The 13,898-nt window shown below is 40.8% G+C and overlaps 1 protein-coding gene across 7 annotated transcripts in view; it reads left to right on the top strand.

Moving 5' to 3' along the window:
* The first annotated feature begins 327 nt into the window (after positions 1-327).
* Positions 328-13,898, top strand: part of erc2 (ELKS/RAB6-interacting/CAST family member 2) — a 36,391-nt gene continuing 22,820 nt past the window's right edge. For 4 of the 7 annotated variants that reach the window (XM_079340847.1, XM_079340846.1, XM_079340849.1 and 1 more), the window contains exons 1-2: positions 329-759; positions 4,957-5,769. In XM_079340847.1, the coding sequence (XP_079196973.1) occupies positions 5,092-5,769 (678 nt within the window). In that variant the 5' untranslated portion in view covers positions 329-759; positions 4,957-5,091. Of the gene's footprint in view, positions 760-4,956; positions 5,770-13,898 lie in introns of all 7 variants that reach the window. The other 3 variants (XM_079340844.1, XM_079340845.1, XM_079340850.1) reach the window with 2 other exon arrangements.

Below are 13,898 nucleotides of genomic sequence, written 5' to 3' on the forward strand. Positions count from 1 at the left end.
TGTGCTAAAAGTGTTTATTTAATCTTCCCTTATGCATTAAGTTCTTTTCTGTTCCCACTATTGATAAAATGAGAATGAAATGTATCAGATGTCCAAGAAAAACGGAGAAGCAAGCAATGAGCAAAGAGTCTGAAAAATGTGCCCAGAGTACAGTCTGTCAGGCGTGCACACACCCCTTTCCTCGTTGGTATAAACTGATTTAAATTCGGTCCCTTTAATAATTTAACCCACAGCTTTAAATGGAAACATCTTCACGAGGTAGCGTGGGAGGAAGTGATGCCTGAGAGTCTTCACTTAGGGCAAAGAAAAGACCCACTACCTGGCTCAACCCACAGGTTTGACTACTGAGCCAAGTCACTCACATAATTAATAATAGACCCACCTCTTCTGAAATGGGCTGGAACTACATTAAATAATTTCCGGGGTACCAATAGAACCTCCACCATTAAGATAATTCAAGAGAAATAACTAAAGTGGCGTTTGATTTAAAAACTAACTTGAAGTGCACATGATTTCCATTCAGCATCAGAGGATGTGAGATTCAGCTGCATCTCTTCCGCCCATCCCCTCCTGCCAGCTGCCGCTGTCAGCAGCCGGCCTGTAGTGGTGATGCTGCTCCCTGGTGTGTAGAGGAGGGAGAGAGAGCGTGTCCGCTGCCCAATGACAGCGCAGGATGCTGAAAGACGCTGCTCGGGTGAATGGAGGCGACAAGATGCCGTCTTGATTGGCGAAGAAGGACAGGAATTAACTTCGATCAAGGTACATTTGTGTCTTTTATTTGTGTCCCAGTCCATCCGCGTTACATCAGTTAAGATGATCTGAAAACGCGAAGTGTCCTTTGGCTTTTTTTTTTTTTTTAGCGTTTCGTGAGCGACGTGGAAATGCACACAGGCTATGAGCGTTTGAACAAATCTCTTCTCGTAGTCGGTGATTGCATGGACACAGCCAGTCAATGATGATTCGATACCGGCGGATTTCTATTTTAAAGCAGTATTAAAAAGATAGAGCAGCGGGGTATTTGAAAATCCAGGTTAGAGTTGGCATCCTCACGGCGGGCAAGCCTAATATTTCATTGGTGCTCGACGGACACCACGCTGGATCCATCGAAAATGAAGGCCCAATGAGCTGTCAATTGCACGGTCGTGCTTTCACTGCTGCATCAAATATTACTCAGCATGCACATCTGACAACAGACATCAAAAATTAACATTTTCAGTGAAAACATAAGCCTGTGTGTAGCCTGTAATTAGGACTTGTCGAAGAGGTTTTACATGCCTTTTTTTATTTTATGTCGGCAGGCCATTTCACAGGACAACCACTGAGCTTTGGCTTGGACTTCACGGTAGAACAGGCTATGTGCACATACATTTTCTCATCCAACCAGCTAGCCATTGAATTCAGTGGGAAGCATGTGGGCGTTAGACCCTGTATAAGAATACGTGATGAGGAAGCTGCATGTGTTGCACTTGCACAAGCAGCTCTGTACCACGCTGAATGGGTTGGCACTTCTTTTTCTACAAAGAAAATTCTCTATTATCAAAGGCTATTTATAGAAAAATAGCCCTCTAGTCCTGCCTTAGATATGCGCTCTGACCTCAAAAGCACGTTCTCACTGTCAGAGATCCATGCTTTTAGGTCTTATTTAGGCCTAATGTCATTTTGTTCCAGGAGAAATACAATGCCTGCACGCTTGCTTTCAAAATGTCATATTGGCCTCATGGAAAACAGCCTCAGCGTCCACAGATAAACTCAGCAACGCCTGTGGTGAAATCTTTACAACATCTGTATCTGCACTGTGAACGCACCACTGCTCTCAGTGAGCATCTCTTTAGTAGCCTGGTCTGGCATTTGATGACAGGTTTTCAAGTCCTTAATTACAGTAATGCTCAATTTAAACCTGAGCATTAAGATTTGGACATCTGGTCCATTATGAATTCAAGTGACAGCAAGGCCATAAGCTGCAAAAACGGCATTAAATAATTTAATCGTATAAACTATTGCAGTCTACTGTGTCCTTGTTTATTGAATCAGACTGAAGTGTATTCTTAAGCATCTTTTGTGAAGTGAACTGTAGAGTAAGGAAGGGCAGATGGAGTATGATTGGTCTTCTCAGCTGGCATCCCTTCTGGTGCTTCAGTAATATCATTTTTCTGTGAGCATGATCCTCACATGAAATTGTATTTTGGTCATTTCCTTCTGCCCAGTTCACTGACATATGTACCTTAGATCTGTGTGGGTGAAATCTGTTCACGTACAGAAGAAATTCTGCTTTACAACGCTGTTAGAAGAAGAACATGATCACAGTGATATTTGGATTAAAGCCTGGTGTTTTTCAAGATGATTGGACAACTTTGGTCTCAGATGTCCACTCGGAAAGTGCTGTAATCATTAGTCAATTAACTGATTAGTAGAGTCACAATAAATTAACTGACACCAGTTTGGAAGATTGCACGATTGGTTCAAGTTTTCTGTTAAACAATTTCGCTTCAAAGCAATTTATTTGCTTCAGTGTGTGAAAAAAAACAACATGTTATATTAAGTACAAAAAAGAAAAAACAATGTTGAGACTGTTAGAGACAAGTGCTCACAGTGTTCAATCCTTCAGTCTCAATCTGTTTTTTCTTCTTTTGGCAGTGTCTGTGTTGACACTGGTCCTCATCACAGCTCCATGTTCCCCTGTTTTGCACATGTCATGATTTTGTCCAGTAATTATTTCTGGATTTATTAAATAGCGCACATTGAAGGTTGGCAGGAAGCACAACATGCAAGGGATAGTACAGGCAACAAAGATTCCCAGCTGGGATCAAAGCAGGGAAGTTTTAGTCAAATGGCACTCATCCCAGACCACTGGCCCACCAGCACAGTTGGCGTCATTTTGTTTTTAATTTGAAACTCCACACATCACATAGTTTTCCTGTTATTCAAAATTACAAAATGAAATTATAAAGTGAATCTTCGCTATAGAGTGCTATTTAGTAGGATTCAACAGCATTACGAAACCGCCTGACAAACACAATATATAGACATCCATTTCAGGGAAAGATAATGCTACTTAAAGAGGCACAAAGAGGCCAGAGTCACTGCCTGATTCACTGTTTCAACAAAATGTCTTTAATAAATGCCGTCATCTGCCAGATAGAGAAAAACGTACTCATTTCAAGAAGGTCCTGACGAACACTGACTGAATGATGCTTTTCAATATGTTTGGCTCAACACTTAAGCCCACGGCACATCTCCACTGAGTTGAAACATTTTCAGTTTAAACAAACATCATGAGGCTCAGTAGACTGGATGCACAGGTGGTCAATTATATTTTGACATGTTTTTGTTGCTTTGTCTGCAGTGTTCTATGCTGTTTTTGTTTGATTCTTAAAACAAGTAACTAAACAGACTGCAGAGACTTGTAGCAAGCTGACCACTAAAGATAAGAACTGCAGTGATTGTTGTTGCACACGCTTTTGAATTTCATTTTCTAATTTTGCCTCTCAGAGGTACTAGAGTTATTTTACACTGTTCACACATGCTCTCTGTAGACTTGTTGTTGTTGATTTGTTTACTGTTTAATATTTGCAAATTCCCGTATCTGGACAAAGTTTGCTTTATATAACTAAAAGCATATGATTGTATGCTGTCCGACCCCCTCTGCCAGACTACAAAGATTGTTCTTGGCTGAATTCCTACAAACATGATGCTTCACTGGGCTCAGCTGAGGGTTCCTGTAACCAAAAATCTAATATGAAGAGATCTGTCGACACACAGTGTTGTGCCATCAGGTGTCATTTAACTTTATCTGTGCTCCAAACAGGGCAATCACAGGAACTGCATGAAATATAAATGCAGCCTTGAAGCTGTAGTGTCACCTTGACACTGTTGAAGAAAATACCACATCACAACATTTCCCCTAACCTTTTGGAAACTTATGCTTGCTTTACTTCAGACCACTGATGTCCTTTATCTCGATTAGCCCAGGCACTGTCGCCATAGCAACTGCGTCTGAGCAGCAAGTGTCACCAGAAGAGAGAAAGTGTGAAAGTTCACTCTAATGAAGGAGGGGTATTTATTATAACCTGTGACATCACAGCCTCTGTGTGTCTTTTCTCTACTTTTACCACAATGTCATAACGCCACAGCCATTATGTGTCATCTCCAGCTTTAAAATATCCCAGACTGTGATTTATTGAAGAAACTCCATCAAACATTAAAAAATAAGGATTCCATATCATTTTTTTCCTTGTTATGCTGTATGTTATAATATCTTAAGAAACATGATGTGATACTTTTCACGTTGATTCAGTTTCACACACTCATGATGATAATAAAAAGGTTGCTTTTTTAAAACTTTGATTTCTACGAATGCTGTGAAAAGAACTGATCGAGTAGGCAGCAAAACAGGGTGGTATCCTACTCAACTGTTCATTTTGTCTTACAGTTTTACTGGATGCATAGTCTTTATTAGACACCTTTTGCATGTGATCACATTTAGTAAACAATACACCTGCATTCTTCACATCTTACTCAGTAGGAGGATTTCATCTACTTAAAACAAAACAGGGTTTTTTTTTTCTTCGAGATAAACATGTTGTGTCCCGTCAATGCACTGTGAGGTTGTAAAGCCGTTCTGACTTTCTCACATCTTTTAGCAACAGTAATGAGATGTAAACAAATGTTGACCGGTAGGAAATGCAGGATGATGCTGGGAAATTCCTGCAGGCCATTTGAAATAGGAGCTAAGCAAAATGCGACAGTCATGCTGCTGATTTTAACTAATAGAGTCCTGAAGCTAAGTGAACTATTTATTGCTCCTTTTGAAACATCTTGCAGGCCAGCTCTGTTTGTTTTCAACTGTTCTGTCTCTAACGGACTTTGAATTTTTTGAGAATAAACTAACTTTTTTTTCCCCTTTCACCTGACAAAGTTCTTCTTCATCTAACAGGTGCTTCTCTCCTGTTTCCTCAGATCTGACTTTGATGTGCTCAACCTTTTAAGTCATGAAATAAATCACCCATGTACGGTTCAGAGAATCAGAGCAGCCTCATTTCAGCGCGCTCCCGTTAAGGACCCTCTGGTGGCTACACCGCTGACTCACAGGACATGTACGGCAGTGCCAGAGCTGTAGGCCATATAGAGAGCAGCCCCGCACGGTCCCCGCGCCTGCCAAGGTCCCCCAGATTGGGCCATCGGAGGGCCAACAGCGGGGGTGGGGGCGGTGCGGGGGGCAAGACGCTCTCCATGGAGAACATCCAGTCCCTCAACGCTGCTTACGCCACCTCAGGTCCCATGTATCTGAGTGACCACGAAGGCGTGGGCTCCCATGCCACCTACCCAAAAGGCACTATGACTCTGGGTCGCGCCACCAGCCGGGCCATGTATGGGGGGCGCGTCACAGCCATGGGGAGCAGTCCCAACATTGCTTCAGTGGGGCTGCCTCACCATGCTGACCTGCTGTCTTACAGTGACCTGGGCTCCCTCTCCATGCTGCACCACCACCACCACCACCAGGGGGTGCCCTCTGCCCTGCTGAGGCAGGCGGTGCGGGGCAGTGGGGGGGAGTTGCTGGAGATGCAGGCCCAGTTCAGGGACATGCAGAGGGAGAATGAGCTGCTGCGTAGAGAGCTTGACCTGAAGGACAGTAAGTTGGGATCTTCCACCAACAGCATCAAGAGCTTCTGGAGCCCTGAGCTGAAGAAAGAGCGAATCATGAGGAAAGAGGAAGCCGCCCGCACGTCCATCCTGAAGGAGCAGATGAGAGTCACTCATGAGGAGAACCAGGTGAGAGACATTCTTTCTTTTATCTTTAATCCACTCTTTGCTGCAATGACTTTCACTTGCTGCTAGTCCTTTTTCTTTGTCTCCTTTTTTTTTGTCAGCATTTCTTTCTCCGCTGTGGACCGCTGTCACCCTCAGTCCAATAATTGCATTCATGTGTTTTGAGTACATAAGGAAGTCTTTCTGGAAAGAGTTCTTAGTGAACATAAATATTTAACACACACTCTCCTTCAAGGTGCTCCAGCACACCATCAATGTCAGAGAGAGAACTCGAGCCACAGGAAATACAAAACCTTTCAATCTACTTTTTGAAATCTGAGCTAATATGAGCTTTGTGCCTCATGGAACCCTTTTACTGTCAATGAAAGCCTACGTTCAGTTTGTAACTTCTGCTTGCATCTGTGCCACACATTCGTTATATTTGGTTTCTTTTCAAGCGTTTTATCAGACTGGCCCTTGAGTTTGAGATGTCAGGAGATTTTTTTTTTTTGCTTGCTTCAGTGTGGGGGGCGGCAGTCATGGCCCAGTTCAATCAGTTACTGACAACAGTAGGCACAAGGCCCAGTGACAAATGTCAAGGATGCTAAAACACTTTCTGTTTCTGTCTTCACTATTCCACAGTTTTTCCCTTACACACTGTGGCTTTGATCACCTCTCGCTGTCTACCTTTGTTCATCTGACCCTCACTCTCCTCAAATAGAAATACACAGGTCACTTTCTGACAAATCAAGAAAAATGTCAATTTGAAATTACAGGGCTTTTAATTCCTCATACCCCTCTGTCTACGAAGTAGCAAAAATGTATTTAAACTTTGGAAATAATCCAGATATAAAATGGCCTATCTTCACTACGGAGCCATTTAATATGGGACCATGGTCTTCATTCTTCGAGTAGTTATGTGTTTCTTGGATATATAAAATAGATAAATAGATGCTTTACAATACCTCATGTTATTGTGTGATTGTGATTGTGATTGATTAGAATGATCATTAGTACCAAAATCTGATCCCAAGTCGTATTAACCAAAAGCTGCTGGGAGTGAAAAGAGGGAGGACTGTCTTGAATGCATGAATACGAATATGAACATTTTGATATTAAAATGCCACCAGCTTATTTGTGCAATTTTCAACGTTTGAATTTGCCACTCATCTTTGGTAATTAAAACAAGAAATAACCAAATATATGGTGCCTAGGACTTCTATTTTTGTTGGAGTGGGATCCAAACAGGTATTGATGTTTGATTTCTTCTGGAATCATATTTATGTTCATAACCTGAAATGGTGACTTTCTAACTAAGTTATCAGAATGTTGTATTTGATTCTAAAGTTCCCAAACACTAAGGCAGATGTATAAAAGGTCAGAATGTTTTCTTTGCTGGCCTCTTCTGTGGCATGATGCAGCAAATAATGCAACGCCCCACGAAACGTAAAGGTTGAATTTTGCTAGCTGATGGCGCTCTTTTTTCCCCCCTGTGTGTCTGCGTTTCTGTCAGTCCACTTGAGTGATACTGTCGACCACAGAGTGGCCAGTAGGCCATCCATTACTCACAGTGGCAGACACTGTCTCTCTGACCTTCAAAGTCATCGCAGGACGCCATTAGCATGATGGCTCTTAAATGCGACCTGTCTGTGTGCGTTTGTGTGTAATGATAAGCATTAACAATTTGTCTTGAGTTTAAAGGGTTTTTATGCTTTTATCAATAAAAACCCCCAGACTGCTAAACGACTGGCTGTCTCTGCTTAACAATTGAAGGGTCTTTACCTGCTGGCGATCCCCAAAGGGGAACGAGAGGTGCTTTTACTCTCCTATATCATAATGTTCCATGTAAATGTGTAGGGATAGAACCTGGGAGGAGAATGTTCCTCAGGCAGGGCCAAAGCCATTCATCATTTTTCTTATTCTTTATGTTCAGTGTGATTAAAAAACTCAGTGTGAATTCTTGGGTGTATTTTTAGCTCTGTTTCACACGCTGTAGAAGCTGAATTTGCTTAGAAGAATATAAAAGCTGTACAGTGTGTGCCTTCAAGCCTTTGTGCTCGATACAAAGACAGACTTTTTTATCCTCAACTTCGTCCATCACTGTTCGCTCTCACTCTGCGCTGCATATATTAATATCCCTCCTGGTAGGGTTCATTCATGAAGTATGAGTGCTAATAAAAGGCGCATGTACCCTGCTATTTCTATCTTGATTTCTGGGCTGTGAGGCAGCCTTAAAGTGGATGCTTACTGTGGGTTGGCTTCAGAGCTTGATTGAGGAGAGAATTTCCTCGTTAATATTGAAGTGATTTCAGGCCACTCATTATAGCTGTCTTATAGCATTGTTTACAATGACTACAGGTGCTTCAGTCCTCAATTAGCTTGAGCAAATGTTATACATTATTTATTTTGTAAACTGGGAATTTGTGCCTTTTTATAGCACAAGTAAGGAAGGGAGGAATACATTTGCGTTTAAGTTTGCCTGTCCTCTGTTTTGTAGGGCAAAGAATCAAGTGAAGTACCAACAAGAGCAGGCAGACTGTTAATAAAGACAGTCAAAGGCCATGACCAAAGGAAACTATTAATCCAATACTTCATGTTGTACATCTGTAATTTACTTTGCAGCTGGCTCAGGCTGTAACAAAATGAACCATTCGACTTGAATCCAGCAGAATATTTTGTCGTGCTGAAGCTGGACGAGAGCTGCTGGAGGGAAGTGTGTGAGCTAGAGCGTACCATATCTGTCTGAGTCATGACCACTGCTGCTCAGCCAGCCAGTCAGCCCAAATCAATGCAATTCCCAAAATGGAGGCCTGGCTTTCCATATGACAACACTCTTCTTGTGCATGTACATGACCTGTATTTAGTTATTTATTGTGAGTTGCAAATTGCTTGCTGTCACTTAGAATTTAAAGTTTGAACGTGTGAACAAACGAGTGTGACATTTGTATTCACGTTCACGCAGGTTTTTTTTTTTTTATGAGTGTGCCCCTTTGGTCTGTGTTCGTGAACTTTATGTAAACAGGGGTGTTGGCAATCTTTTGATCAGAGCTTTCTTCTATTTGTTGTTGTGCCAGCTGCACATGTGTGAGCAGAGGCTTAGTCACAACCACCAGACTGCATTTAAAGTGAACCATTGTTTTCAGGTATGATATACATATCTGGTGTTGCAGCAGGTGAGCGCACAACAGCAGACATTAATGCATCCTGTTCAGTTTGTAGAGACACGCCTGTAGCTGACTCATATACATGATTAGCAAAGGTATTAATATTTTCCCATAATTTCATGACACAGTGAGCATGTTGGACATGGACATTATCACATGGAAAAAAAAAAAAAAAAGAGGCACATGCATTCTCTCTTTGGTAACCTCCCCCTCAGCTGTGCACATAAGATGGCTGCTGCTTCATCCAGAGGACAGGAAGGTAATGAAAGGAGGTTTCTCTCCCTCTCCTCGGTTCATCTTAACAGGATGAGATGCCAAAGAGCAGGGAGGCATTTACTTAGCACGAGGCTTGAAAGATTAAAGTGGGAGCAGAGGATGAGGGAACAAAGTAAAGGGGATAAAGACATGTTACAGTCTGCTCGTGTCTTTTCTGCACTGGAGATAAGATCAGAGCAAGCAGGGCAGGAGGAGGTAGTTTGCTCAGCGTTAAATGTCCAAATGACCTCCTTTTGAAATGTATTTGAATGGCAAAAAGAAGTTAAAACTGTAAGATTAAAAATGTCTTTCAAAATCAACCTGAGGGGAAGAGTAAAGTTGTTTTGAAAGGCATTCATTTGGCGACGTTGCTGTCAATGAATCGAAAGGGTTGTTGATTGCTCACACTGGTAGATTGGTTGTCTGGTTTTCATATGAAGTCACTGTGAAATTTTAACTTCAACTTATCATTAGTCAGAAGTAAATGAGTGAAGAAGTAAAAGATTCAATACACAACATTAAAACATATATGATTCATCAAACCGAAGACAGAACCTAACATGTGAGGGGTGAGCAGGCTGTATTTCCTCTTACAGCCGTGATCTGTCGGCTACATACATACAGACTGCTGTGTCAGAAATCACTGACTCGTTCCCTACTCACGACTTATTATAGAGTGAGTTTAATGCAGTGGACTACATAGTGGGAGGGATTTCAGACAGAGCCTTGCTCTTGACTGTCAGAGGTTCTATATGTAACTTTCGAAAATACTGCGTTTGAAGCAATACCGCATGGTTGTCAGGCGATCTGCACCAGTAACCTGTCGCTAGCTCTCCCTCGCCTGCTCGTCAGCATCAACAGCGTCCCAGAAACTGGATATTTACCAGCATAATGTTTCCAAAGGAGATAAGTGGTCATACACATTTGAGTTTGTCCGCCTGTGTCCTAGGACGGATAGAAGTATGTGGAAGGTGGCCTCTCGTTTTAAAGGTGAAGACCAGAAGTGTGTGATGAGTTTGTACTGTTGCTTTTTGTAAGTGGAGTGAGGACGTTGAGAACGCAAATAAAATGACACAGGCTGGATCTTCGGCGTAAAAGACAGTGAACATCTACTTTTTCACAATAGTTAAACGTTTGCTTAATAGTGGGTGATCATGTGAAAAGTTACAATACATATATGTAACTTGTAGCTATACTGTATATATAAATCATTTAGGTAGTTCTCCTGACGGCCAAGTTACATATAGCCCCATTAACTGTTAATTAATCCACTTTTTAGAAGAGTAATTCATCAACCTAGCATGGCACTGCAATGACATATTTTCAGCACACGACAGGATAAATGTGGAAAGTACCATAAAGAGCTGTCTTTTTTTCATTCAACACATTTATCTTTAATGCCACCTGGGGCTTTATTACCCATAATGCATCTGCCATCAGATTGGTTCAGGGATTCTGTGGTGTTACGCTTGTGGCTGATACTGTAAAGTCTCTCAGTTGAGCCTCATTCAGAGTTGTGGAAGGTTCTACAGTAGTTCCCCCCCCCAGGTTTATTTCTACAGCTTCTCCTGGAGACACATATGTGTAAAGGTCATAGAGTTTCCATATGGCAGATTAACGGAAAGATATATAGTGTATGCAAATGAAAGTGCACAGTGGTCTGTGTTGGTATTTATAGACTGTTTTATAACTAGAAACATCAGTGTTACTCAAAAGGTGGGGCCATCTTTTAGAAATTAGGCAATTTTGAATCAGACAAAGAGACGTTAAATATTTTTGATACTTTAAAATAGTTTTTAAACAATATAACTGAACTCCTATGTGTTGTCCCCACTTTCAGTTTCTTGCATTTATACTGCTTTTACGTCACTTTCAGCTGAGCCTAGACAAATAAATACCAGGTTTGCTGCCATGGCCGTGGGTGTGATTCTATATTGTCAGCCATCACGACGAGAGATTAGAAATGCACTGAGCTTAGGCTGCTCTGACTCACTGCTGGTGAGCTGTCCATCTGTCATATAAAAACACCCACTGTCTCTAAATGCACACACATATACAGTACACCACAGTATACTGTAGCTGCTGGTGCCTGTTTCACCTGATACAGAAAAACACTTTAATGCAGACTGAAATATTAAAGCATATAAAGGGTTGAAATCGGCTTTTCTCTAAAGTCCTACAATCTGGTCAAATTGTTGAAAAGAACTCTTGACATTTCTGTCATCAGCTGCTACGTTGTGTGTTGTTTAAATTAGAAATGCATAAGTAGCACTGGGAGAATAAGAAACACTATGATTAGTATATTGTCATGCTGAAAACACCTATGTGTCTAAGTAGAGTATTTACCACCTCCCATTGCAATGAGTATGTTGACTATAAGTAAAGTTAACTTCCCACTTAAAAACATGACCTGTGAGTAGATATCCTGTAAGGGCTTGGCATTTTTGGGGGGTGGATTTTAAGGGGAACACAGAATGTTAGTCTTTGAGTCATACAGCTTTCAGAAGAGTTTTATGTTTCTGCATGAAAAGATTTGTGACAGGCAGCTACCCCCGGACGCCCCAGTGCCAGCTCGACAAAGGGGGGGACAGTAGCTCAACATCAGGCCTTGACTCAGTGAAACTTCTGGAAGCTATATATAGCTTATAGTGTATTATGGGTGTAAAGTGAAAGAGAAGCCTATGCTCAGTCTGTGAAAGCACTTTTTAGACAGCTTTTTTAAAAGGGGCTATACAAAGAAAGTTGTTATTATAAACTAAAGGCAGGTTGACCACAACAGCAACTGCATCTGAAAAACCCCGACTGATCCACATGAAGTGGTACTGTTCTGCAATAAATATTGAAGTGATGAAGGAGGAACTGCCATAGTCATTTTAACTCACAGTGCAATTATGCAAATGGTCTCACTGGAGAGTTTCCTGTAGTTAAGATCCAAGTCGGTAGGTTATTGATCAGGACAAAAACAGGAAGCACTGATAAGGAACAGAGTGGGAGTAAAGTCAGGTGTCAGGATACGAGGTGGGAGAGGAAAAGGCTTCTGTTTAATGGTTTGAAAACTGCTCTGTGTGCCATATTATATTGATTTGATACACGCAGGGTTCAACAGGCCAAGATTTAAAGGAACCTTTTCTCAAAGAAAAACAGCCTTTTGATTGGTTATGTCTAATTACAGTTACTATGTTGCATTTAATTATTATTGAGAAGAGTTGCGTCAACATATTTTCTTCTGTTTGTAGCAAATTATCACTTTGACAGATTATTCCACATGTGAGATAGAAACAGTTGGACTTAAACTAAAATCTCTCAGGTTTTAGGAATTTTCAGATCCCTTCTTTTTCAAAGTGATACACATTTGTATAATAGCATGTAACAACATTTCAGTTGTGTCAGCTGGTTTATTTTGTAAGAACAAATAGCACTGACACATGCCAAAAGCATTGGTGGAAGCAGTCCTGCAGTCAGCAGAAATGTCATCAGCTGATTCTGGTAATATAAACAGTGCCCCCTGGTGGCTGGGAGAGCATATGCTTTATATACTACCAATTTCCTTTCTGTTCTTTTCTGAGGTAAAGAGCCAATAAGGAAGGATGTTGAAGTATTTCAACTTTAATATATCTAATTTATTTTTTGTTATTGATACTCATAGAATACTCTGAATTGTATCCTGCTGTACTTGTAATGTAATTAATTCACATGATTGGTTGACTGCAGACTTAAAGACAGCAATAGGCAAGGGAACTAGTAAAACATAGAGGCAAAACAACAGACCAATAATGACTGCTTTAAATGGTAACCACACATTTAGGTCTTAGACTTCCAAGATTCATTTTACAAATTGTTTTGTCTTAAGGGGCACCAGAGTGCAGAAACAGTACCATTACACATATTGTTGGTTACTGAAACATACTATATGCAACATTTGCACAGTTTTAATCAGTTTAGATAAAATAGAAAAAATAGCACATGGCGATTTTGTTATGCTCTTTGAAAACAAATTATTGCATCATATGTTCAAAATAATTTAACAGATGTTTGCACATACTCATAACAATAGGGCGTCTATATATTATCAGCATGGAAATGACAAGAGACACTATGATTAACGACAATGAGGCCAGTAAAACAGAAAAAATAGAATTTGTGGAAAAACGGAGGCATACCTTACTTTAGAGAAGAAGATATAGAGACACCATTTTTTTGTTGTTGTCACCGTTAAGGTTGGTCTGTCCAACAGGAAGCTGTGATTGATCGAGTTAAAGGATGTGCTCAGATCCCAGGAGGTTGATATCCTCATCAGCAATCATCCTCATTGGTAACCCAGAGCAGGGACATTTTAGTGCCTTGAGACCGACAAGAATACAACCTTTCAAAATGTATTCTGTTTTCCAGTAAATAAGGACTCTACATTGTTTTTTTTCTGTATTAAATGTACTGTTAATGATTGGTTGACTGCAGACTTAAAGACAGCAATAGGCAAGGGAACTAGTAAAAACATAGAGGCAAAACAACAGACCAATTTTGTTACTTTTAGAAACAAAAAGAACTTGTGTTTGGAGTCATTTTGAACCATATACATATCTCTTTCCAGAAAGGTAACCTCAATGGATCACATGTTGTCATGTTGGCATATTGTGAATAAAATGATACTCTGACTGATGGCTGAAGGCAGACAACGACCAAGCTGGACAGACTGATTGTTGAAATCTTTGGCTGGTGTGTGTTGACCATCCATCT

This window comes from Symphodus melops, assembly GCF_947650265.1.
Source record: "Symphodus melops genome assembly, chromosome: 4".
In the NCBI taxonomy this organism is placed as follows: domain Eukaryota; kingdom Metazoa; phylum Chordata; class Actinopteri; order Labriformes; family Labridae; genus Symphodus; species Symphodus melops.